General features: G+C 48.1%; 2 protein-coding genes across 4 annotated transcripts in view; one reads left to right on the forward strand and one right to left on the reverse strand.

The window, feature by feature from the left end:
- Window positions 1-26,245, forward strand: part of LOC146068787 (protein unc-13 homolog A-like) — an 802,795-nt gene that overhangs the window by 494,886 nt on the left and 281,664 nt on the right. The gene's annotated exons all lie outside the window — the stretch shown is intronic.
- LOC146027229 (uncharacterized) overlaps window positions 1-26,245 on the reverse strand; it is a 152,774-nt gene that overhangs the window by 125,578 nt on the left and 951 nt on the right. The window contains exon 2 of the mRNA XM_083158184.1: window positions 3,659-3,743. Within this exon, the coding sequence (XP_083014310.1) occupies window positions 3,659-3,732 (74 nt within the window). The 5' untranslated portion in view covers window positions 3,733-3,743. The remainder of the gene's footprint in view (window positions 1-3,658; window positions 3,744-26,245) is intronic.

Consider the following 26,245-nt stretch of genomic DNA (forward strand, 5'->3'; position numbering starts at 1 on the left):
CTGTTCCAAGGCCTGGAAGACGCACGGGCCTTGCATGAGCAGGTCTCTTTGCAGAGGTAGGCGCCATGAGTCCCTTTGAAGACTTAGTAGATCTGGGTACCACGCTCTTCGTGGCCAGTCCGGAGCCACAAGAATTACCTCGGCTCCGTCTCTTCTTATCTTCCTTAACACCTGAGCCACTAGGGGAATCAGTGGGAAGACATAAATCAGGCTGTTGAACGTCCACGGTATGGAGAGGGCGTCCACTCCTTCTGCCTGAGGGTCTCTTGCCCTGGAGAAGTACCTGGATACTTTCCAATTGTGTCTTGATGCCATCAAGTCTACTAGTGGGGTCCCCCACCGAGCCACCAGAGCACTGAACACCTGGTGGTGTAGACTCCATTCCCCGGGATGGAGCTCATGGCGACTGAGGAAGTCGGCTTCCCAGTTGTCCACCCCGGGTATGAATATGGCAGATAGAGCCTGACAGTGACTCTCTGCCCAGGACAGGATCTTTGTTGCTTCCCGCATGCAGGGCCTGCTCTTGGTCCCGCCCTGCCTGTTCAGAAATGCCACAGTAGTGGCATTGTCTGATTGGATGCAGACCGCCTGTCCGCTGAGGAGAGGGGCCGCCTTCAGAAGTGCATAATACACAGCACGTAACTCCAAATTGTTGATGTGGAGGAGTGTTTCCCATAGGGTCCATTTGCCCTGAAAGGACTGATTATTAGGTAATTTGTAAGGCTGCCTGCAATTCCTCTGGTGACCGCGCCTTTACCAGCAGGTCGTCCAAGTATGGTATAACACAAATCCCTTGTTTCCTGAGAACCACCATCATCTCCGCCATCACCTTGGTGAATATGCGCGGGGCAGAGGACAGGCCGAACGGCAGTGTGCGGAACTGATAGTGATTGTTCAACAGCGCAAACCTCAGATATTTTTGATGAGGGCCCCAGATTGGGATGTGAAGGTAGGCGTCCTTCACATCCAAGGACTCCAAGAACTCCCCTTCCTCCAGTGCCGCTATAACGGCCCGCAAGGACTCCATCTTGAACTTGGTTACAGTCAAGAATGGGTTCACGGATTTTAGGTTCAGTATCGGGCGTACTGACCCATCCAGTTTTGGGACTACAAATAAATTTGAGTAATAACCCTGCCCCCTCTCCAGGGGAGGGACCGGGGTTATTACCTTGGCCTGTACCAGTTTTTGAATTGCTTGCTGCAAAACCATTTGGTCCCCTGGGGACACTGGAAGGCCTGATTTGAAAAACCTCTGAGGTGGCTGTACTGCAAACTCCAGCTTGTAGCCTTGCGTAATAAGAGCCTGTACCCAAGAATTGAGGCACAAGGCTTCCCAAACATGGCCGAAGAACGCCAGTCTGGCTCCCACCTCGGCCGGAGCTATTGGTGGAGCCCCACTGTCATGCTGCGGGTTTACCAGCAGCTGCCCCGGATGGCTGCTCTGTGGTGTCCGAAGCAGAAGGCTTCCTGAATTTACCTCGGGAGCCTCTGGCAGCATTTGAGCCACCCCTGGCTTTTGGGCGGAATTTACTTGTCCGAAAGGACTGCTGGAAGTGTGTCACAGCCCTCAAAAACATTGGAAGCATATCTTTGAACACTTCTCTACATGTAAAGGGGCGCATCTCGTCGAGGACACCCACGATCCCAGTGGGCAAATACCTATCCTCCAGCGTCTCTTATCCAGCAAGGTTTATGGACCCCACCTACAACCAACTACAGACCATACAATAATATCAACCACCTCCAAAAAAGGACATTCCTATATCCAGCCTATAAGTATACACCCATTTTATTATTTCAATGTCATTGTATGTAACCTTTTTAAAAATTTGAATTGTAACTGTGTACACAGATATATACCTGTTTATGTGGATATTCTCCACTCATTTTAGCAATAAATAGATTGTTGAATTTATCCTACCATATTGATTCAAACCTTTGTAGCGCTCCACATTTTGCTTTTTTCTATACAAACTTATCACTGCACACATACATGTAAGTTTCCTCACCATTGTGACAAACAAACAGTCTCCCCTCACACACAGAGCAAACACAGTTATGCAGTGTGATTTAGACAGATAATTACTATGTGTAGTACTATCTGAGTTGTTTATAGCTTAACAATCTAGTGGGGTGGTGTACAGAGGGTAATGGAGGGGACCAATACACCAAACAACCTTAGCTCTCCAATTTTAAGAGCTGGTAAACAGTCCAGTAATCTAACAGTACTTTACAGTGTATGCAGGCAAGTGTACAAGTACACAAGCGCTGAAAACCTGAAGCTGTCTCTGCAAGCAGATTCCGTCTGTTCCACACCGCTGAGGAGTGTCTGGAGCAGTACAATGGCGTTTCCAGCAGCCAGGGAAGAAGCAGGAAGCAGGTTTTGGCGCCCTCACAGAGCTATGGTCCCACTCTGGGTAAGCTCCGCCCAGCGTAATGGCGCCGGAGCTTACCTGCATTTTAGACTGACATTGAGGAATGTCCAAACCCTTTGGTAAACTGCCCTGGACAATACAGGAGGCAGTACCCTGTCCCAATGTAGGCAGGGGGTTGCGCGGTCCCTGTGCAGGGCACCGCCGATACCGCCGCCGCCATCTTGCCGCACCATTACCCGGGGACCCCACGGCGGGGGACCCTGGGGTAATACTCACCACACAACGTCTTCAGACTGGACTAGGTGTGTGCGGCATGCCAGGGGTGTGCGTGCTGCAGCGCAATGCCCGCGGTAATCACCCACGCAGGACAGTGGTCCTGTGGCAGGGACAGCTCGGTACCATGAAGTGGCCTGCAGTTGAACCCTTCCCCTAGTCTCCCACGATGCAGGACTGCTGTTAAGTCCAAACAGCAGTCCCAAAATAATAAAGAAATTAAACAGAAGGCAAAACTCTCTGGAGCTCTTCCTTATGCGTGCTTCTCCTGAGGCACATTTCTAAAACTAGAGGGAGGGGAGCAGAGGGGAGGAGCCAGTACACCCAGTATAAAGTTTTATATGTGCCTGTCTCCTTCGGATATCCTCTTTTCCCCATCGTTATGAACGACTTCCCTGTATCCCATAAGAATGTAAGAGAAACAAGTTGACACGCAAAATGTTAAGGGGAGTTTTCCTTTTTTTTGTGTAAATGTCAGAGCCTGAGCACGTGGATCCCCAAAAAAGTGTACCATTTGCTTGCCATGCTTTGGGACAGGTGCCTTTTTGTGCTCGGCACACTTTACAGTTCCCAATAAGGGTCCATGTGGATGGTAAACTATGAAAAAGTAAATAAAAATTCCATTAAATAACCCATGTTGACATTGTGACCATAAAGGGGGAAATTTACTAAAGGAAATTTGTAAAAAAAATAGGTGTATTTGTATCCAGAAATACACTTATTTTTGACATTTACTATCCCGAAAATACAGCAATTCGTAGTCGTATTGATGTGCTATCAATACGAATACGAATTGCCGTATTTTCGGGATAGTAAATGTCAAAAATAAGTGTATTTCTGGATACAAATACACCTATGTTTTACAAATTTCCTTTAGTAAATTTCCCCCAAAGTGTCAACCTATTGTCCGGATACCAGAATGAATTTATGCTAGCAGGTTAAAAATAAAAAAAAACAAAGAGACAAGCATTACAAAAATTCCATTGATGAGACAAAATAAACAATCATACCTTTTATTCATGGAAAGATCGATTGGGGATTCCCATAAATTCCCAGATTCTTCCATCGTATAATCAACAGGCATTCCAGGATTAACTATTTTTTAAAGGGATAAAAAATGAAACCAAATTAAATAGTGTTCATTTGTATTACTTATAAATTGACCTTCATTTATGTAGTTTTGTCAATATTGAATTAACGTTAACCATAAAAAAAAATATTAGAAAAAAAAGTATTAAAAGAAAAATAGGATTTTGGGTACCTACCGGTAAATCCTTTTCTCGTAGTCCATATGGGATACTGGGTTATACTATGGGGATAGAGATCCTCCGCAGGAGAGACAGGCACATTAAAGCTTTCAGTGTGGGTGCACTGGCTCCTCCCCTCTATCTTCCTCCACTAGTCAGTTAATGAAAAACTGTGCCGAAGGAGAGCTATGTGAGGAGGTATGTGAACATTAACGTGGTGAGATTCTCACAGCACACCCAAACCAAAATAATAAACATAAAATAACAAAGAGGTGAATCATAACAACTTCTGAGTTCACCATAATCCTTGAAGAAGGTCAATATATGACAATAAGGCAACAAGCCCGAACCGTGTTAGTAACAGTGTCGTTACAGCAGAAAGCCGCACAGAGGCGGGCTCCCAGTATCCCATATGTACTATGAGAAAAGGATTTACCGGTAGGTACCCAAAATCCTATTTTCTCTACCGTCCAATGGGATACTCGGTTATACTATGGGGAGGTCCCAAAGCTACCAGAACGGGCGGGAACGTGCGGAGTCTGCTGTAGAACCGCTTGTCCGAACTGGGAATCCTCCCTGGCCAGAGTGTCAAATCTGTAAAACTTGACAAACGTGTTACTCCCTGACCAAGTTGCGGCCCTGCACAGCTGCAGAGCCAAAACCCCTCGGGCAGCCGCCCAAGAAGTCCCAACAGATCTTGTGGAATGGGCCTTCAACGCTGGAGGAAGGGACAACCCAGCCGATGCATAGGACTGTTGTATCGTGCATCGAATCCACCGGGCTATGGTCTTTGTAGATGCAGGAGAGCCCTTCTTTTGCGCATCATACAATACAAACAAACTATCCGACTTCCGGATTCTAGCCGTACGTTTAACATACGCCTTGAGGGTATGTACCACATCCAAAGAGAGAGGTATATCAGGATGTACAGCGCTGGAAGGAACCACAATAGGTTGGTTCAGATGGAATGCGGACACAACCTTTGGCAGAAACTGCGGCCTGGTCCTGAGCTCTGCCCGATCTTCCTGGAATACCAGGTAAGGGCTTTTACAAGACAATGCCCCAAGCTCAGACACCCGCCTGGCTGAGGCTAAGGCCAGCAGGACAACAGTCTTCCAAGTAAGACGTTTCAACTCCGATTGTTCCAAAGGAACAAACCAAGAGGACTTAAGGAAGGTGAGGACCACATCCAAGTCCCAAGGCACGGTGGGTGGTACAAAGGGAGGCTGAATCCTCAGCACCCCTTGCAGGAAGGTGTGGACCTCTGGCAACAGCGCCAGTTTCTTCTGAAAAAATACTGACAGAGCCGAGATCTGTACCTTCAAGGACCCCAACCGGAGGCCCAAGTCCAAACCGGCTTGAAGGAATCTTAACAGATTGTTAAGACGAAATACTGCTGGTGGCAAAGCATTTTTCTCACACCAGGCTATGTACTTCTTCCATATCACATGGTAGTGAGAAGCCGTGACTGGTTTCCTGGCACGTGTCATGGTTGTAATTACAGAGGGATGTAGTCCCTTGAGGCCTAATATCTGCCGCTCAACCTCCAGGCCGTTAAACGCAGCCGCGATCCTGAAAGACAAACGGTCCCTGAATGTCCCCATACCAGGCCCTTCGAGGCCAGTCTGGAGCCACTAGAATGGCTTCTACTCTCTGGTGTTGAATCCTCTTTAGCACACGTGCCAGCAACGGGAGCGGTGGGAACAGGTACACCAGCTAAAAATCCCACGTCCAAGTCAGGGCATCTACTGCTGTTGCCCCTGGATCCCTGGTCCGAGCACAGTACCTGTCCAGCTTGTGGTTCAACCGTGAGGCCATAAGGTCAATCTGAGGGAGCCCCCAAAGATCTACCAGGTCCTGGAACACCTGAGGGTGAAGTCCCCACTCCACGGGGTGGAGATCGTGACGACTCACAGTTGTCGACTCCTGGTATAAAGATGGCCGACACGGCTTTTACATGGCGTTCCGCCCAGGAGAATATCCTGGTTGTTTCCCTCATACAGGGCATGCTCCTTGTCCCTCCTTGGCGGTTGATGTAGGCAACCGTAGTTGCATTGTCCGACTGGACTTGTACCGCCCTGCCCTGCAGCATAGGCTCCGCCTGTAATAAGGCAAAGTGAACAGCCTTCAGTTTGAGGTTGTTTATATGCAGCATGGATTCCATCGGAGACCAACGGCCCTGCAGGCGGACTCCCTGTATCAAGGCTCCCCAGCCTCTGAGACTGGCATCTGTGGTAATCAGAAGCCAGTCCTGTATCTGGAAGCAGCGACCCGCCAATAGAATTGGCGAATCTAGCCACCACTGCAGGGAGAGTTTGGTCTGCGCAGACAGGAAAATCCTCCTGTGCATTTGGCGGGGGGATCCTGACCATTTCGTGAGGATATCCAGCTGAAAAGTCCTGGAGTGGAACCTGGCATACTGGATGGCTTCGAATGAAGCAACCATCTTGCCCAAGAGCATCAGGCAGAGGTGCACCGAGACCCAAGGGTTTGATAGGACCTCTCTTACCAATTCCTGTAAAGCTGACGCCTTTACGGCCGGCAGGAACACCTTCTGCTCCATCGTGTCCAGAGTCATACCCAGGAACACCATTCTCTGGCTCGGGAGCAACGAGGATTTTGGTATGTTTAAAATCCACCCGTGGTCTCTCAACACCTGCATAGTCAGGTTTAACGCACTTCTCAGGGCCTCCTTCGATCCTGCCTTGATCAGCAGATCGTCCAGGTAGAGTATGACATATACCCGCTGGAGCCTGAGAAGGACCATCATTTCTGCCATGAGCTTGGTAAAGACGCGCGGGGCAGTTGACAGCCCGAAGGGTAGCGCCTGAAACTGGTAATGGCTGTTTCCCACCGCAAATCTTAGAAAGACTTGATGGGGAGGCCAAATTGGGACGTGTAAATAGGCGTCCTTGACGTCTACAGAGGCCAGAAATTCCCCTTTTTCCAGGGAGGCAATCACCGACCTGAGCGACTCCATTTTGAATTTGAACACCTGCAGGAAGGGGTTCAGCGACTTCAGAATCAAAATGGGCCTTACTGAACCGTCCGGTTTGGGGACAAGGAACAGGTTTGAATAGTAACCCTGGCCTTGCTCCTGTCTTGGTACAGGTAGGATTACTTTGGACAGGAGGAGCTTGTGAATTGCTCCCTGAAGGAGCAACTGATCCTCCACTGACGCTGGGAGGGCCGACTTGAAGTATCGTCGAGGAGGGCGACTGGCGAACTCCAGCCTGTAACCTAGCGAAATAAGACTCCTGGCCTAGGAATCTAGGCACGAGGCGTCCCACACCTTGCTGAAGTGTAACAGCCGGGCCCCCACCTCGAGACAGTCTCGTGGTGGGTGCACCCCGTCATGCTGCCGGCTTGGAAGCGGCAGGGGCGGTGGAACGGTCCTGATGACCTGAGGGGTTTGGCTTCCTGAATTTCCCTCTAGTGCCTCTGCTAGCATTAGAGGCGCCTCTGGCCTTAGGGCGGAACTTGGACCCACGAAAGGACTGCTGGGAGGGACCAGTGAAAGGGCGTTTTGCCGGAGTGGGAGCTGATGTGAGGAACGTGGATTTCCCTGCAGTAGCCTTAGAAATCCAGTCGTCCAGCTCACTACCAAAGAGCCTCTCCCCTGTGAAAGGTATGTTTTCCACACTCTTCTTGGAATCCACAACAGCCACCCACTGGCGCAACCACAGAGCCCGCCTAGCTGACACGGCCATTGCAGAATTCCGCGCATTTATAGCGCCCAATTCCTTCTGTGCCTCACAAAGCACCCGTGTCGTGTACTGAATGTGACGCAGGTTTTCACCTATCTGAGCCACGGTCATATCCCCCAGCAAACCCTCTAGGATCTGCGTGGACCAAGTATAAATGGCCTTAGCCATCCAGCAACTGGCCAATACCGGGCGTTGTGAAGCCCCACTGGCCGTGAACATAGACTTAAGTGTTGCTTCAAGTCTCCTATCTGCACCATCCTTGAGGGTAGACACCCCAGGAACTGGTAACAGCACCTTCTTTGAAAGGCGGGAAACAGAGGAATCCACCACTGGCGGTTCCTCCCACTTCTTCCTACCAACAGAATCAAAGGGATACACATTTGTGAACCTCTTTGAAAGCTGGAACCTCTTTTCAGGGTTCTGCCAAGCACCTTTAAAAGCACTTTCTAATTCAGCCTGTTCTGGGAAATACACCGGCTGTTTTCTCTGGGTCATGAAAAAGGAATCTCCCTCAGAGGGTTCCTCCATAGGAAGCTCTAACACTTCCCTAATGGCCTTAATTAAAGCCTCAGAACCATGAACTAAAGACTGCTCCTAAACAGTATCCTGTTCATTTTCCCCATCTCCCACTTCAAGGATGTCATCATCATCATCAGAGTCAGGGGCCATTGCAGTAGCAGGCCGCTTTGGAGGCTGAGCAGGGGGAGAGATGAGAATATCAACCCTGGCAGACAACATGGCTAATTCCCTTTGCACCCTCTGCGTCTGCTGTGTATTTGCAGAGAGCTGGGAAGCAACAGAGTCCATCAGCATTTTTATGCTGCTGGCCCAGGAAGGCTCTTGACTATCAGCCTGTGACCCATCCACAAGTTGTGGGGGCACCCCATTGACCTGAGTGGCTACACCACTGGGCTGTGGCAGCATACACGGCTCACAGGTAACCTGTGACTGTGAAGCTGGAATAAACTTTGTGCTGCACACCATGCATGTTAACTTTTTCACCATGATGAAACAACAGGACACCCCCAGCAGCGCACACACAACACCCACACCTGATGTACTGTAACTCTACACAGTATAAGTGTAATACACCTCTGTATTAGAGACTATGGTGTGTGTACAAGTAGTTAACTAGCCAGTGGGGTAGACTCAGAGCAATATGAGACCAGTACACCATAAACCTTAACTCACGGATTTGAGTGAGCTGGTAACGCACAAAACACACAGTGATATGTCATAGACAGTGTAATTAACACAGCCAAGCAACGCTGCTGCGCTGTTATAACTTGCTGTCTCTGCCGCTGCTACAAAGGATCAAATCCACCACGCCGCTGAGGAGCTGTAATGGCAACCTCTGGATGCGTGAAGAAGCAGGAAGCAGAGACAGAGCCCGCCCAGCAGAGCCTGGTCCCGCTCTGAGCAAAGCCCCGCCCCCTTTACACGGAGCTGGCGCTTCCAGTATATTTAAACTGGCATAAGAAGCGCTTTCACATAAAATGCTTAAAAACGCCCTGGGCATTCCTGGTGGTCCAGCGGCATCACCCTATGCCAGTGTGATGAGGGGGGGTCGCGCGGTCCCTGCGAGAGGGCCGCCGCTACTGCCGCCATCTTGCCGCACGGAACGGTTTGGGGTGTCCCCTTGTGGGACCCCCAACATGTACTCACCACAGACGTCTTCGGACCAGTCAGGGGGTGTGCGGCAGCTGGGGGGCCTGCTCGCTACAGCGCAATGCTGTGCGGTGACAGGCCCCACTCAGGACAGATTATCCTGCAGCAGGGTCAGCTCTGCACCTTAAGAGGTCGGGGACTGACCCTACCCCTGACACCCTCGAAGTAGGACAGCTGCCTGGTCAAAGCAGCGCCTCAAAATAATAAACCAAATAAAATTTGAAGAAAAAGTCTGGAGCATCCAGAAAGCACTGCCTCTCCTGAGGCACATTTTTCTAAACTGACTAGTGGAGGGAGATAGAGGGGAGGAGCCAGTGCACCCACACTGAAAGCTTTAATGTGCCTGTCTCTCCTGGGGAGGATCTCTATCCCCATATTATAACCCAGTATCCCATTGGACGGTAGAGAAAAACAGGATTTTGTACTTGCATTAAATCCTTTAAGGTCCATACACACTGGGCGACTATGCCCAGCGTGTATGAACAGCGATGATCGCGGTCATTGCTGCGGGGAAAGCAGCTTTCCCACCTGCTCGGCGCCAATGGGAGGGGGGGGAGGATAGCGTTTCATATAGGTAATAGATAAGAATTATTACAAAGCACATATGAGCTAATAAGTTAAACAATGTGATTTGTAAGCTGATATTTTGCTTTTGCAGCGTTTGCTTAAACATTAGAAGTTACACCCAGGTTTGAGGATTGTACTGTATTTCCAGACAGTGGTCAACTGTCTGTAAATAACCACAAGAGGCAGTTAGAACCAGATTTCTGCCTATGTAAGGCATTAGGTACTTTCCAGACAAACAGCATTAGGGGGCAGGAATATGGGAAGTCTAGGGTAATCCAGTTTACTGGAAGTTCACTCCTTTGTTACAAAATGGAAGTGCACGTTTGCTACGCAAATCATGTTTGAACCAATATTCTGGTTAAAGCCCAACCCCATTGAGGAGGGTCATAATGAATATGTATGAATTTCCTGTAAGACCCTACCCCTGAAGGGAGGGGCATGCTTTTGTTACTGTGTATAAATATGTGTCCATGCAAATAAACGATAGAATACTTGAAATTATGATCCAACTGTCTGGTATCTTATTCTTGTATTCCCCTGATCAGATCAGTAAAGGTAAGGTAAACCAGAGGTGACTGAATATATCGAAGGTAATTATTTCACGCTATTACCGGCGATGTTGCGGGAGCACGCAGCAGCGCTCACCACTCATCGCCGGGCCATACACACTGGGCAGCTTTGAGCTGAAAGCCGCTCAAACCTGACTTTCAGCTCAAAGTCGCCCAGTGTGTATGAGCCTTTACTCTGATTCCACTAGAACAGTGGTTCTCAAATTCGGCCCTCAGGATCCCACACAATTCAGGTTTTCCTGGACACCCCACAGGTGCACGAATTACTTACAAACACATTTTAAAAAATCTACAGGTGGAGCTAATTATTTCACTTGATTCTGTGAGGAGACCTGCAAAACATGCACTTTTTTCCTCAGGTCTCCTTACCTGCACCTCATGTTACCTGTCTGTATCCCCCTCCCTCTAGATTGTAAGCTCCTTAGAGCAGGGCCCTCCTCTCTCCTGTTCTCACAGCACTCTTCTTGTATTTCAACTACAGCTCTCTTACTCATCTACAATCTATACCTGCATCTCTTCTCATTCACTTCCTTATATCTCTGCTGTATTGTGTACTAATGGCCCCCACATACAGCACGATATTCAGGCATTTTCTGAGCGATTCTAACAAATCGCTCAGAAAATGCCTGAAGATGCATGTAAATCGCTGTGTATATAGCCCACACAGCGATTTACATGCGCGCACCCGCCGTTCTGAATCTGTCCAAGATTCAGAACGGACGGGCTGTACAATTCAGAGCAGTCGCTCAGAAAGCTCCTGCTCATCTCCCGCATGTGTGGCTGCGGGCAGATGAGCAGGACCGAGCGACTGCGGACGCCGCAGACCCGCTGCACCCCGCGCCGCAGAACCCGCCGCCGCCACCCCTGACGCCCCTCCCCCACCAGCAGTAGCACCCACCTCCTCTCGGCAGCAGCGGGGCGGCAGCGCGGCGGAAATGTAAAAAAATAAAAAATAAATTTTAATTTCAAAATGGCCGCGGCCAGCCAATCACGGCTCGCCGCGTCATTGCCCCGCCCCCTAGAGCTGGCTATATTAGCCAGCTCGAGACAGGGTAGGGGCAGTCAGTTCGACGGCGGAGAAGGAGAGAAGAGCTCCTGAAGTCCTGGGAGGCGCGGCCAATGCAAAAGAGCTTAAAAGGCCGCCTCCCCCAGGTGAAGAACACAGATGAAGAGGCAGAAGCCCTGGGAGGCGGCAGCCATGCAAAAGAGCTTAGGCGGCTGCCGCCCCCAGGTGAAGATGCCGCAGAAGCCCTGGAGGGCTGAGCTCCCCTGGGTGAAAAAAGAAGAATCAGATTAATAAAATATTTTAAAACCAGTGTTTGTGTGTTTTATTTTAATATTTCCTTTACAGGGGGGCTATAGGTACCGGCGGGCCTTTAATGCCCCACATGCTGGTACCTGTGGTTCTCCCAAGTACCAGCATGTGGGGCAGGCTTGCTGGGACCTGTAGTCCTACTGTAAAAGACAATATTACTGTTAAACAAGCTATCAACCCTGCACCCACCGCCCAGGGGTGCAGGGGATAGCCCCGGGCTGCAGCCCAGGCTCCTGGGCTGACTAGTTAGGGTGGGTAATGCTTTGGCCATGGGACACCATCAAGCGTGTCCCCTGGCTATGGCATTACACCCCCTGCTAGTGGAGCCTGGTGCTGGTCTCCAAAATACGGGGGACCCCTATTCATTTTGTCCCCCGTATTTTGGAAACCAGGGCCAGATCAAGAGCCTGGTGCTGGTCCCCAAAATCCGGGGGACCCCACGCACTTTGTCCTCTGGATTTTGGGAACCAGGACCACTCAAAAAGCCCGGGGCTGGTCATGCCTGGGGGGGGACCCCATGCCATTTTTTTATTTTACAAAATAATTGTCTGTATGACAGGACGAGACGCTGGACCCCGGACTTGGTAAGTATTTTTTTTTATGTCCGTTCCCACTGTACCACCAATGTTTAAAAATTTGCATATGGGGGGGTCGGTCGGTGCAGGGGGAACCACTAGCCACCAATGATTAACTTTTTTGGGGGGGGGGCAATATTAGGGGGAGGTGAAAGAATACTTATTAAAGAGTAATAAGTAATGTTCAGTAATAATAAAATTTTTGTGATGAAGTGCAGTGTTTCACTTTCTGTGACAGATTTGAAATCTCCCGTGCTGAATCTCCCAATTTGAATCTCTGACATAAATCTCTCTGTATGTGGCTCATTGTCTGAAATGAGCCACAAGAGTGAAATCTCTTGTGCTGAATCTCCCGTTATGTATCTCTGGCACACATCTCTGCGTATGTAGGGCCCTTAAGACCTGTGCTTTAATTGTGTTATGACTAGTTCTGTGTACCCTTTACTGTTCTTTTGTGTTCTATATGTACGGTGCTGGCTGTGCAATCACCATGTGGCGCCGCTGAATGGCTGCCTGGGTACTGCACAGCTCGGTAAATATGTTCCACATGTCCGTGTACCTTATTAGAATGCGTCTTGTGCATATCTGTATGTGTGATGTACATCTGTACTACCATTGTTGCCTGTTCCTTGTACTGATAACCCTTTGTATTGCAGTATGTGCATTGTTATTTTTAATGTCTGTAAAGCGCCTTGAGTCCTGTTGGAGAAAGTGCGCTATATAAATAAAACTTACTTACACTGTGTGTGGAGACACTGGAGTTCTACAGTGAGGAATAAAAGGCCACTACAAGGAGCATGGGAACTTTCCATTTTAATCAGTGTGGCCAACTCCTCCCATTATACTTCCTCTCCTAAGCAGTATTAACCAATTGTGCATGAAGGTAGCTGCAAGAAAACATACAGTACTTCCGAAAAGGAGGTGAAACAGCACACATTTCAACATACAGAAATATAAGATAAGTACCGAAACACAGGGAGAAAGAACACTAGAGAGATAAAACCCCACAAATCGAAAAGGGAGTTCCAATACACATAAATGAAATGAACCAAGGCAGGAAGCTTCAAACAAACAGAAGGTTAACAAAAGTTTTCCGACCCGACCAAGTGCTGAATGGAAACCCCACAGGCAGCCATCCACTTAGGTCCCAAAGAACAAGTGGAATGTGCGGAAATGGAAGAAGGCGGAACCAGGAAGGCCACCACATAAGCCTGCCAATGGAAAGGTCAACTTGGTTCTGCTGAATCTTATAGGACAAACAAGGCGCCTGACATGCGGAAAGAAGCAGTTTTGTCAACATAGATGCGAAATCGTACGAACCACATCTAGATACTTGGAGTCGGGATCCTCGTCACGAAAAGCCGGAATCACAATTATCTGATTGATATGGAAGGCCAACAACTTTTAGAAAGAAAGAAACTGGCACATAGCTTAGCCTGATCCTCATGAAATATCAAGAAAGGAGGATGGTAGGACAGCGCACTTAAGTCAAAGACACGTTGAAGCCAAAGTGAGTAACAAGACAAGATCTTTCATGTACGATATTTAATCTCCACTGACTCCATTGGTTCTAACGAGGATTGGAGGAAGAAGAGAACCAGATCCAAATCCCACAGAGCCGTGGGGGCTCGGAAAGGAGATTGAATCCAAAACAGAAAGTATGGACTTGAGGCAATAAGGCCAGCTTCTTTTAATAGAAGATTGAAAGAAGATACCTGCGCCTTCAACAATCCAAGGCGTAGGGCCAAAGAAAAGACCTCCTTGCAAGAAAAGGAGAACATGTGCCATCTTGAAGGCAGTCGAAGAAACCTTATGACTCTCGCACCAGGAGACATAAGACTGTTGTATGGGCGGACGGTACCTATTTACTAGAACTCATAATTTTAGGGATTACCGCAGAGGAAATGTCTGTCTTCATCAGGTTGGACTTCTCAATAACCATGTTGTCAAATGAAGATGCCTTAAGTCCGGATAGATGAAAGGGCCTTGAGACAGCAAGTCATCAAGCAGAGGCAGGGGCCTTGGCTCCTCTATGAGGAGAGATGCGAGATCTGCGAGGCTAATACGGGGTGATCAGCAGAAACGTGACCTTCTCCATGCGGATGTGTTGCAGAACCCGAGGCAATATCAGGAACAGAGGGAAGAGGTAGAGGAACTGGTAACACCAGGAAGCGGTGAGCGTATCTACTGCTACCACTGCTGAATCCCGTGTCCGAGCACAATGGGGGGGGTAACTGATTGTTTTGAGATACCATCATGTTGATCTGAGGACACCCCCAATGTCTCACCAGCCTCTGAAAAATCTGGGGAAGACACCCTCTCCCTAACGAACGTCCTGCCTAATAGGTAGTCAGCCTCCCAATTGTTGATGCCAGGTATGAAGACAGCTGATATGCCCTCGGCATGATCCTGAGTCCAGAGGAGAGTTTTCGTTTTGTATTCTTCTCTCTTCTTATATGTGCTATACTTTTTTCTATCTTTTGTATCCTTGGTGATCAATATATGTCTATGAGGCAATATGTAATGTTATATGCAGGCAGTCTGATGCCTGTATATATTGCATGCATGCTTATATGTAACTTTTATTCTCTCAATAGGGCTTGACTCCCCCTGACCAGAAGGGGTCGCCGTATCTCTTCAGAAGCCTGAACGGGAGCAGCAGTTCGGGTGAACCGCAAGGAAGCTCCGGCTGGAACGCAAGTGACACGTTTCCGGCTGGGACGTCTGCGCAACCCGTAAGTGTGCACCCCGGGACTTCCGTGGATGGAGGCGGCGATGCCGGGCGGGAGGAGACGCCTGAGGTGAGTGAATGGGTATTTAGAGGGGTGAGTATCTATGTTCTGTGCTTCTCCCCTGTGTATTGATGCCCTGAGGACGGGCATATTCCCCGAAAGCGCTTGGCGCTATAATACACTTTTTTCACTGATGACTATTTGATCGAGTTGTTATTTTTTCTGAGTGCCGCCCCCCAGCTGGATTTGTATATTGAACTTATTGGGAAGGCACCTACTTTTGATCTTATCCACCCTGAGTGCCGGCATATTGTAGCTGTATATATATATATATATATCTGTCTATCTATTTATATATAGATAAGCCATAGGGCACCCCAAAACTAGGAAAGGTGAGTGCCGATGTTAAGTGTATATATATAGATATATATATATAGATATATATATATATCTATATATAATAATCCAAATGATGCCTGGCACTCCGCACAACCAAATTCTAACTTCTGCGGTGTCCTGTCCTCCCAGATGGGAAACATAAGAAACAAAGGATGCTGGACGGCACTCGCATTCACAACTAATGCAGTCAGTCAAATAAGAGTCTACACACGGAGGTGCAGTCGACGTTTCGGGTCTCTGTGTAGACTCTTATTTGACTGACTGCTTTAGTTGTGAATGCGAGTGCCGTCCAGCATCCTTTGTTTCTTATATCTATATATAAATAGACAGACACACATATATGAGAAGAAAAAGGGTATAGAGGTGCCTGAAATACCCCTTTGCCTTTCTTCAGGGGTAACCGAGGATCGAATTGGGTGAACAGCTAGTTTTCTTAGATGATTATGAGATATACCATGGAATAAATCAAATTGAACGGTATCAAAGCATTGAATCATATAACATGATGTGGCTGCAATAGCGATCAGAAATTAAGAACATAATTAGACAGCTGTCCAACTGATGTCTTCACAAAGTTAGCATTTAGTGGTACATTCAATTACTGGGGTGCAAATCATATCATCAGTCAGAGAGCCGGAGTCCCCATGCAGGCCAGACACAGGAGAGTATGGACGGCTTTGCATAGCGCAGTGCTATGCAAAGCTGTTCTCAAAGCCGCTCATCTGCTGGTAATACTTGCAGATGAGCGGCTTTCCCGGCGATGATGCAGGAGCGAGCAGCAGCACTCACCGCCGGGGCATACACACTGGTCGGCTTTGAGCTGAAAGCCGCTCAAACTTGCTGTTTTAAGCAGCTTTCAGCTCAAAGTTGCCCAGTGTGTATGGGCCTTAACTCTCTCTGCACATGTTACATCTGCCCCCCTGCAGTGCACATGGTTTTGTCCATTAGAATTTGCTTTTGCCAGTGAACCAGAATCAGGCCTTCAGTTCCAGCCATCCTCTGCATACTATTGGGCTCTGGGGGTCACAGCTGTCATTCTTTTATCTTTTTAAAATAATATTTAATCATTTTTTTTTCCATTATTTTCCCTGCTGCACTAAAGAGGACAGCATGGCTGGATGCTGGCACTTCTGATTCTCCTAATGCAGTGATGGCTAACTTTGCTAACAAGCTGTTGTTGAACTACACATCCCAGCATGCCTTGATACAGTTTCACTATTTTATCATGCTAAAACTGATGCAGGGCATGCTGGGATGTGTAGTTCAACAACAGCTGGAGTGTCAAGAATAGCCATCACTGTCATAAGACCTTTATGTCCCGCAACCATATTTATAAGAAGGACAAGTACTTGTGTACTTGCGATGGTATGCGATGCGATATTGCGCGTTATTGTACAATGTCATACAATTTTAAAATTGTATGACATTGTATATGGCATACAATGCCATACAATGCGATGCGATGAAACATTGTATAAGCACCCTAATGGATGCTTATACAATGTTAAATGCACCCCCACGCCACCCCCCCCCCCCCCCCCCCACACTATAAACGTGAATCCGAAGCGTGGCGAGAACAGCGAGCCCGCGAGGGGCGGCGGTACGCGTCCTCCGACCTTTTCATACCCCCACTATCCACGTCGGCATGGAGTTGAGAATAGAAAGTGTGGCGAGCCACCGAGCCCGAAGCGTGGCGAGCCCCGCGAGGGGACACGGATACCTCTGAAGCCCGCAAAGGGACGCGGACACCTGTGAAGGTATCCGCGTCCACTCGCCGCTCTTCGGGCTCGCCACACTTTCTATTCTCAACTCCACGCCGATGTGGATAGTGGGGGTATGAAAAGGTCGGAGGACGCGTACTGAGAGAGGCAGATTGCTGGTTATTCTATGTAGCTCCATATACGCCATTTTGTATGCATCATATATGTAATGGAAGGTGTTTTCTTATTATAATTAATTGTGTAGCTTAAGTTTCGTTTCCTTGAAGGAGACTCGTAAATCTTTTATAAGGGGCACAACGTTTATCTGTGTTTCTGGCTTTACGCCCAGGAGATGTGGGGGAACCAAATCTCAGTAGTGATGTGAGCAAGCTGGTGTCAATTAGTGAATTGTGTATAGGCAAGTAGAGATTTATGTTATGGAATGCAATTATATGTGTGAAACCCATTCTGTAATAGATAAGACAACGAATAAATGTAAGCATAGACTAATAAACTTCAGAACATCTCTTTGACACTCCAGTGTGTGTGTGTCTATTTGATTATTCTCCTGCTAGCAGTAAAGGAACACAGGTTATTGATCAAATCCCAGAGACTAAGGACAGGCAGTTGTTAGAATCCCCTCACAGAAGGTTCAGGATGGGGGAACACCTCTAACAGTACCGCTGCGCTCGCCACGCTTCAGGTTCACGTTTATAGTGGGGGGGTGGCGTGGGGGTGCATTTAACATTGTAAGCACCCATTTGGGTGCTTAAAAGCAACCTTTAGGGTGCTTATCCAATGTTTAATCGCATAGGGGGCAAAAATCGCATCGCATGCCATCGGGTGCATGGCATGCGATGCGATAAAAACATTGCGCGATGGACATCGGGGGCGCCGCCAAAATACACAAGTACCGAAGGAACAGATCCTAGCGAACTGTGCAGATGTTCTTATGCACCACGGGATGATGACAGGGTTTGTCACAAGATAACAGAGAAAAAAATTCAAACTAGGTTGAAGAAAAATGAGCGCTAATACCAGAGTTGTTACCTTTAGCAGCTGCTTGAGTAAGGGAATGGTCAGTCCCTTGGGGTATGCAAGAAAAAAAGGTGTTTAAGCAGCGCTATCAGTGAGAAACAGCCAATGATAAAAGAATTAACAGTTTATTACACAATAAAACATTTTAAAAAATCATATAAAATTGTAATACATGATATGTAGGGGCAAATGTGAAAGGACCAAGGTGTTGGGGGGATCAAAGTGATATGACCTGCACTGATCCACTGAAGATTGTCCCGATGGAAACCAACGCGTTTCGCCGGATCTAAATGGCAGCTTTATCAAAGACCTTGATAAAGCTGGCATTTAGATCCGGCGAAACGCGTTGGTGCCCCCCTGTTTGGACCTTGGCTGCAGATTTGGACCACCTTCAGCTCATTTATCTGATCACCATCTGAAACAATTGGAGGTTCCACCCACACCCCGTCATTTGGATGCTACAGACCGTTATTGGGACATTCATCGCAAACTGGTTGAGGTTTAAGATTGGTCCTGTAACAGCAACATCTCTCAGGACCGATCCCTCCAGCGACACCCGAAAATAACACCAATCAGGACTGCATTCCATCGGGACAATCTTTAGTGGATCAGTGCAGGTCATATCACTTTGGTCCCCCCAACACCTTGGACCATTTGCCCCTACATATCATGTATTACAATTTTATATGATTTTTTTATGTTTTATTGTGTAATAAACTGTTCATTCATTTATCATTGGCTGTTTCTCACTGATAGCGCTGCTTAAACACCTTTTTTTCTTTGTCACAAGATAAGTCTATAAAACCAACAGGAATCGCGTATACCAGACAAGCATATTCCTATTCATTTTGTCCATACCAGTAATTCAATGCAGCATAAATTGTTTTGGCAGGAATGTTGACTACCGTGTTTTAATTATTTATTGTACCATTGCTTGTTTTCTTTTTGTTTTTCTTCGTACACAAACAAATGCAAAATGTCAATAAAAACTATTGAATTAAAAAAAAAAAACAACAACAGGAACCTGGGGCCAAATGTAATAGGGTGAGGGTTTCAGAAAGTGAGAGATTTTGGGAGAGTTTTCCCATGTTTTTTAAAGCAGCAATCAATTACACTGCAAAACCAGGTTGATTTTGCCAATTGCTGCTTTAAAAAACTTGGGAAAACTCTCCCAAAATCTCTCACTTTCTGAAACTCTCACCCTATTACATTTGGCCCCTAGTGTGGATTTTTAGAAGGTCAATACTACACACTGGGAGATTTTAGGATCAAAGCAACTCACTTTTACCATTTCAGCTGCTGTCATCTCAAAAGCTGCGTTTTTGCCCAGCATGTATGCAGAGCGATGATGGGGAAAATTGCTGGGCTGAAAATCACTCAGTGTGTACACACTGAGTGATTTTTGCCCATCCAATCCATTTACCCTGGTGTTGGGCCAGGTACTGACACCGCGTCCCGTTGCCATGCAAATGGGGGCATGTTTGACAACGTTGCCTGGGTTACCATTGACCAGGACCATACGGCCGGGGGCTGGAAGAAAATAGAAATGAAAGGGGTGATGTGGTTACTAATGCCCCTTTCAGACCGCACTTTAAAAACGGTATATTGCCGTTTTTTTACCGTTTTAAAACGGTAATGTGTGCGGTCTGAAAGGTGCAGGACCACTTAACCGGTTAGAAAAAAAACGTTTTTTCTAACCGGTTAAAATGCAGGGTCCTACCCGTTTCAGAACCGGTATTTTAGGCTCAAAATCGGTTCTGAAACGGTATTTAGGACCCAGCCAATGAGCTGGGTCCTAAATTCAGCACAGTGAATACTTAATGAGCGCTCATTAAGTATTCACAGCACTGGAGCCCCCCGCGCGTGTCGACACCCCCCGTGCACGTGTCGACGCCCCCCGCGCGTGTCGACCCCCCCGCGCGTCGGCGCCCCCCCGTGTCGACTTACCCCGTGCCGGTATCTCCGTTGTGGTTCCCGGCACTGCAGCTCAGTATGCTCGGAAAGCACTTATGAAAAAAGTGTCTTTCAGAAAATGGCTGCCCCCATACGAAAGACAGGTTTTTTAAACAGGGTTTCCTATGGGGCAGCCATTTTCTGGAAGACACTTTTTTCATAAGTGCTTTCCGAGCATACTGAGCTGCAGTGCCGGGATCCACAACGGAGGTACCGGCATGGGGTAAGTCGACACGGGGGGGGGGGGGGGGGGCGCCGACACGCGGGGGGGTGGGGTGGGGGCGTCGACATGCACGGGGGGCGTCGACATGCTCTCGGTCGACACGCGCAAGGGGGGGGGGGGCTGCACGGAGGGGAGGGCTGAAGGCTGCACTGGCTTTGACCCTGTATTTGGAAAGTTTCCAAAAACGGGTCTGCCAGTGTCAAAAAATCGGCACTTAAACGGTAATATACCGTTTAAGTGCTGCGGTGTGAAAGGGGTTTTATCTGGCAGACCCGTTTTTGGAAACGTTTCCAAATACAGGGTCAAAGCCAGTTATGCGGTCTGAAAGCAGCATAAGTGAATAAAACATACGTACGGCCGTATGGTTCTGGTCAATGGTAACCCAGGCAATGTTGTCAAACACGCCCCCGTTTGCATGGCAACGGGACGCGGTGTCAGTACATGGAGCAGGGAGCAGTCTGGGTACCGGAAGTGTGTCTCCGTGCTGAGCTCGGTTTCCGGCCTCTTCCGTCCCAGCGCCGAACAGGATCCTAGTCTAATGGGTGGCCCTTCATACACTGCACTATAAGGTAGGCACCTTGTCACATTTTCTAACTGTTTTTGCTGTTAGCCTGACGAAGGATTGTGAAGCTCCGAAACTGTTGCACAAATAAATTGAAGTTTTTCACCATTTTACTGGAGTGCCGTGAGAGATATATAGATATATATATATATATATTTTAGTGTTCACTATAGAAATTTTTTAGGGCAGGGTGCGGACCACGGGAAGGGCACATTTTTCAATTGTGAGGGCACATTTTTCCGTCAGGAAGGCACATTTTAATACTAACTTTAATCTAGCATCCCAGTTAGGATAAAAAAAAAAAGCCTCTTCACAAAAGCTTATTATTGACTCGATTGTTTGCGGCCAGATTAAAACAAAAAAAAAACATAATGACACACACCATAACACCCATCACACAGTAATGCCGGTACTTGTGTACTAGCACGGTGCCCATCGCATCGCAGACCATATGGTATGCGATGCGATGTTATACAATTTTAAATTGTATACCATCGAATTGTATGGCATTGTATATATACAATGGTATGCGATTTAAAATTGTATAAGCACCCTAATGGGGGCTTACAATGTTAAATGCACCCCCACTATGAAGGTGAACCCGAAGTGTGGCGAGCGCAGCGAGCCCACGAGGGGCGGTGGTACGCGTCCTACAACCTTTTCATACCCCCACTAGCCACGTCGGAGTTGATTTTATATAGTGTGGCGAGCGCAGCGAGCCTGAAGCGTGGCGAGCGCAGCGAGGGGATGCGGAATACATGCAAAGTAATACTCGTCCCCTCGCTGCACTCGCCACACTATATAAAATCAACTCCACGCCGACGTGGATAGTGGGGGTATGAAAAGGTTGTAGGACACGTACCGCCGCCCCTCGCGGGCTCGCTGCGCTCGCCACACTTCGGGTTCACGTTCATAGTGGGGGTGGCGTGGGGGTGAATTTAACATTGTAAGCCCCCATTAGGTTGCTTATACAATTAAACATCGTATAGGGGGCTTATACAATTTTTTATCGCAGTGCATCGGGTGTATGCCATGCGATGCGATTATATGTTGTGCGACCAAATATCGTGGGCGCCGTGCTAGTACACAAGTATCGTAATGCCCATTCCACATGATACCACTCAATATAATGGCCACTACACATAATGCCACACACCATTATGTCCATTACACATGGCAGGGCCTGACAAATTTCTACAAAACAGGGACGTTCGGGACAGTGCGTGCCGAAGCTGCGCGCCAAAAATTCACGCCGTAATGTCCATTACACATCACACACCCATTACATAGTATACCACATGCCGTTATGCCCAATACACATTATACCAAACACTGTAATGCCCATAAGGCCACACACCGAAATGCCAATTACTAGTTGTGCCTCATGCCGTGATGTCCATTACACGTTGCGCATCACACTGTGATGCCCATCACACATTACGCCTCACACCATGATGCCCATTACACATTATGCCACACACTGTAATGCATATTACATATTATGCTGTGCTGCTTATCTACATGCTTGTTGCCAGGGGTTTCATGATTGATGCTCTGAGCTGAGGGTGGGGTACACTTTGATGAAAAGACCACTATGGGTCTTGAAACGTCGTCTTAACCTGGTGTAATGTATTTTTTATCTATACAAATATAAAACACTGAATCTAAAGTCCGACGAGTGCCGCCTCTTCTTTCTGACAGTACACCCGGCTGGGTACTGGAAGAAAATCTGCGTTTTTATATATATATATATATATATATATATATATATATATATATATATATATATATATATGATTTATTTAAAATAAGTCTGGTTAAGAGATCAAGTTGAAATAAAGTCAGTTAGGAGTTGATTGGCTTGTGGGTTACCACCTTCCACTTTATATCTTCACCAGGCTTAATACACCTGCTCCAAAGTCTGTTGTCAATGCTCTCTTGAACAAGAGTTTACCATTACTATGGATAGGAAGTACAACTGAGATTGAGAAACATCACTACACCATTAAGAACTACAAGGGGGGGGGGGGTTCAATTGTGCCGACTGATATAGCTGCATTGCCATCCTCCACACATATTGGGCGGGATGCTCTAACGCAAAAATGCAGAAAAAAAACTGGGTACTTGTTTCCTAGCACGGCCACAATCGCATTGATCTTGTGCCCTTAATAGTGGTATGCGATGGCCCCCGACGCGATGGACCCGATTTCCCATTGAAATGCATTGAAAAGTTAAAAAATCGGGTCGGTCGCGTCGCATGCGGCTAAATAAGCATTAAATGGTCCCGACGCGATGGCCCCGATTTCCCATAGGAAACAAAGTTAAATGCCTCAATTTACCCAAATCAACAGGGAACAATGTTAAATGGTCCAGAAACCCCCCAAAAACACCCCTGAACAGTGAAATGGCCCCCCAAAATTAGTTAACGCCACCCCACAATGAACGTGAACCCGAAGCCTGGCGAGCGCAGCGAGCCCGCGAGGGGCGGCGGTACGCGTCCTACGACCTTTTCATACCCCCACTATCCACGTCGGCGTGGAGTTGAGAATAGAATAGTGTGGCGAGCGCAGCGAGCCACCGAGCCCGAAGCGTGGCGAGCGGACGCGGATACCTTCACAGGTAAACGCGTCCCTTTGCGGGTTTCACAGGTGTCCGCGTCGCCACGGACACCTGTGAAGCCCGCAAGGGGACGCGTATAACTGTGAAGGTATCCGCGTCCCCTCGCGGGGCTCGCTGCGCTCGCCACGCTTCGGGCTCGGTGGCTCGCTACGCTCGCCACACTATTCTATTCTCAACTCCACGCCGACGTGGATAGTGGGGGTATGAAAAGGTCGTAGGACGCGTACCGCCGCCCCTCGCGGCCTCGCTGCGCTCGCCACGCTTCGGGTTCACGTTGATCGTGGGGTCGTGTTAACTACTTTTGGGGGGCCATTTCACTGTTCAGGGGTGTTTTGGGGGGTTTCTGGACCATTTAACATTGTTCCCTGTTGATTTGGGTAAATTTAGGCATTTAACATTGTTCCCTATGGGAAATCGGGGGCATCGCGTCGGGACCATCGCATGCGATTTTTTAGCACGCATGCGATGCGACCGATCCGATTTTTTACCTGCGATGCCCAAGATTAGAATCGGTGTGGCCGTGCTAGGAAACAAGTACCAAAAACTGTTATCGGAGGTTTTACAGCATTTTAATATGCTGGGTTTTCGCTGACTATGAGCTTCATAACGCGACAGCTCGACCCCGCAAGAACCCCCGCAGTGCTGTGCTGCCCGGCCAGTGACCTCCTCCTCCCTGTACTGTACATCCTCTTCCAGATACAGGGAGGAGGAGAGCCCACCCCACAGAAGCTAGTCATGGGCAAAGTGATTCATAGAAATGAGTTGAGACGCAAGGCTCAGCTCAGTGCAGTGTGTTGAGTCAGTGTATCAGCTCACGAGTCACGACTCATTTGGAATTGCAGGCACAAAGAGACAGTGCAGGGCTCACAACACACTCAGGGAGTTGCAGAGTCTCTGTCCCTCAGTGTGCTGGCAGACAGGAAGTAAGAGTGCAAGGGGCTCACGGCACATTAAGGTCCACATTTATAAAGTAATATTTGCTAAATCTTAACCGCAAATATTAAGTATCCCCCAAAAGTATTAAAGGGGGACCGCAGGAATCTCCGATCCCTGCTGCGATCCCCCCTAGGTTTCTATGGGGGATGCGAAGCTGCCCGATGTATCAACATCAGGCAGCACAGCTTCGCACCCCTGGGCTATCGCCATTCTGATATGGCGATAGCCCATTGTAGCCTATGGCTACACATCGCACTGCCCGAGCGGCAGTGCAATCAGCTCGGTCGCAGAGGGGGTCAGCACATAACCGCGCATGCGCAGACTCCCCGGCTTCCGGGTCAGGGCTTCGCAGGGACAGGCTCCTTTCAGAGCCCTGTCCCTGAACCCTTTCATTTGATAAATCCCGGCGGTATTGCACGATACCGCAATGCGATGTCACCGCGCCGTCATCGCTCTGTAATGATAAATGCGCCCCTTAGTGAGTTGCAGAGTCTCTGTCCCTCAGTGTGCTGGCAGACAGGAAGTAAGACAGTGGCTGGGCCCATGACTCATAGGGAATTGCAGGCAGAGAGACAGTGCACAGTTCACAGCACAGACTTGACTTGGACTCCACTGTTACTGCACTCTCCTTCCTCCTGCTGAGCCTAACGACTCAGGGAGGAAGGGCTGAGCCTGCTATGCTATAATGCTGCTGCTGTCTCGACTCTTGCAACAGTGAGTGACTCGAATCATGCATTCAGCTTAATGATTCCAGTCACTGAGTAGGGATGGCCATCGTTGCCATTGCCATCGATGGTAATTCTGCAACTGGCCATCGATAGTGCTAAACTATGCAATGGATGACCATTGATATTTTTACATATCGATGGTCATCCATTGTGTTTATTTGATTGATTGGCCTGTGGGTCAATCAAAACACAGGGCTGGGCTTCACAGGTGTCGGGCTGAGCTAGGCTCCGTGTCCCGGCACTTTGGAAAAATAAAAAGCAAACCATCGTTTTGCTGTTCCATCGATGGAGGGAAACCAACTGGTTCTCCCCCATCGATGGCAAAAGTATTCAACATCGGCCATGAACCATCGATTATTTAAAATCATCGATGGTCGATGGCCTTCCCTATCACTGAGTCGAGACAGTGATTCACTAGCCATCTCTAACAGCAGCATCAGCATAATGTAAGGGAGAGAAGGGGAGCTGCTGGGGACCTGCTGCACATGGCCACCGCAACGCAAAGGGCAGCTCTTAACACAAGAGCTGTCCTTTGCAATAATTATTGCATGTCAGTGCATATGGCATATGCAATAATTATCTATGTGGTAGCCGGCAATGTGCCTGTAATATGCTAGCGGACACAATATGGGTCATGATGATGCCAGGTAAATTGGAGCAGACAAGGGTATTGCCAGGGGATGTACTCAAAGGTTTTATATGCTGAGCCACTTTTCTAGCACAAGGTCTAATTAATTTAGCATTTTACTTTCAGCTTCAATACCACCAAAATTATACATTTTATATAGGAGTTCAAACAAACATGGGCAGAACCCACTGATCTGTGACATTAAAGTAGTATAATAAAAAGTTACACAGGCATCTAATGCCAGCACCCCACAATAGGCAGGTCCGGGGTTGTTTTTTTAGTAACTTCATCCCCTTTTCTACAAACTTATTTCCAGGTGGGCATTTCCCCTATCCAAGGGCAGATCCGGGAGAAAATTACAGGGTGGGCACCAAGATAGGAGAGGGGGGGGGGGGGGGGGGGTTCATGGTGCCAGTGTGCACGCTCAGAGA

The sequence above is a fragment of the Crinia signifera genome, chromosome 1 (genome assembly GCF_055691185.1).
Source record: "Crinia signifera chromosome 1, ASM5569118v1, whole genome shotgun sequence".
In the NCBI taxonomy this organism is placed as follows: Eukaryota; Metazoa; Chordata; class Amphibia; order Anura; family Myobatrachidae; genus Crinia; species Crinia signifera.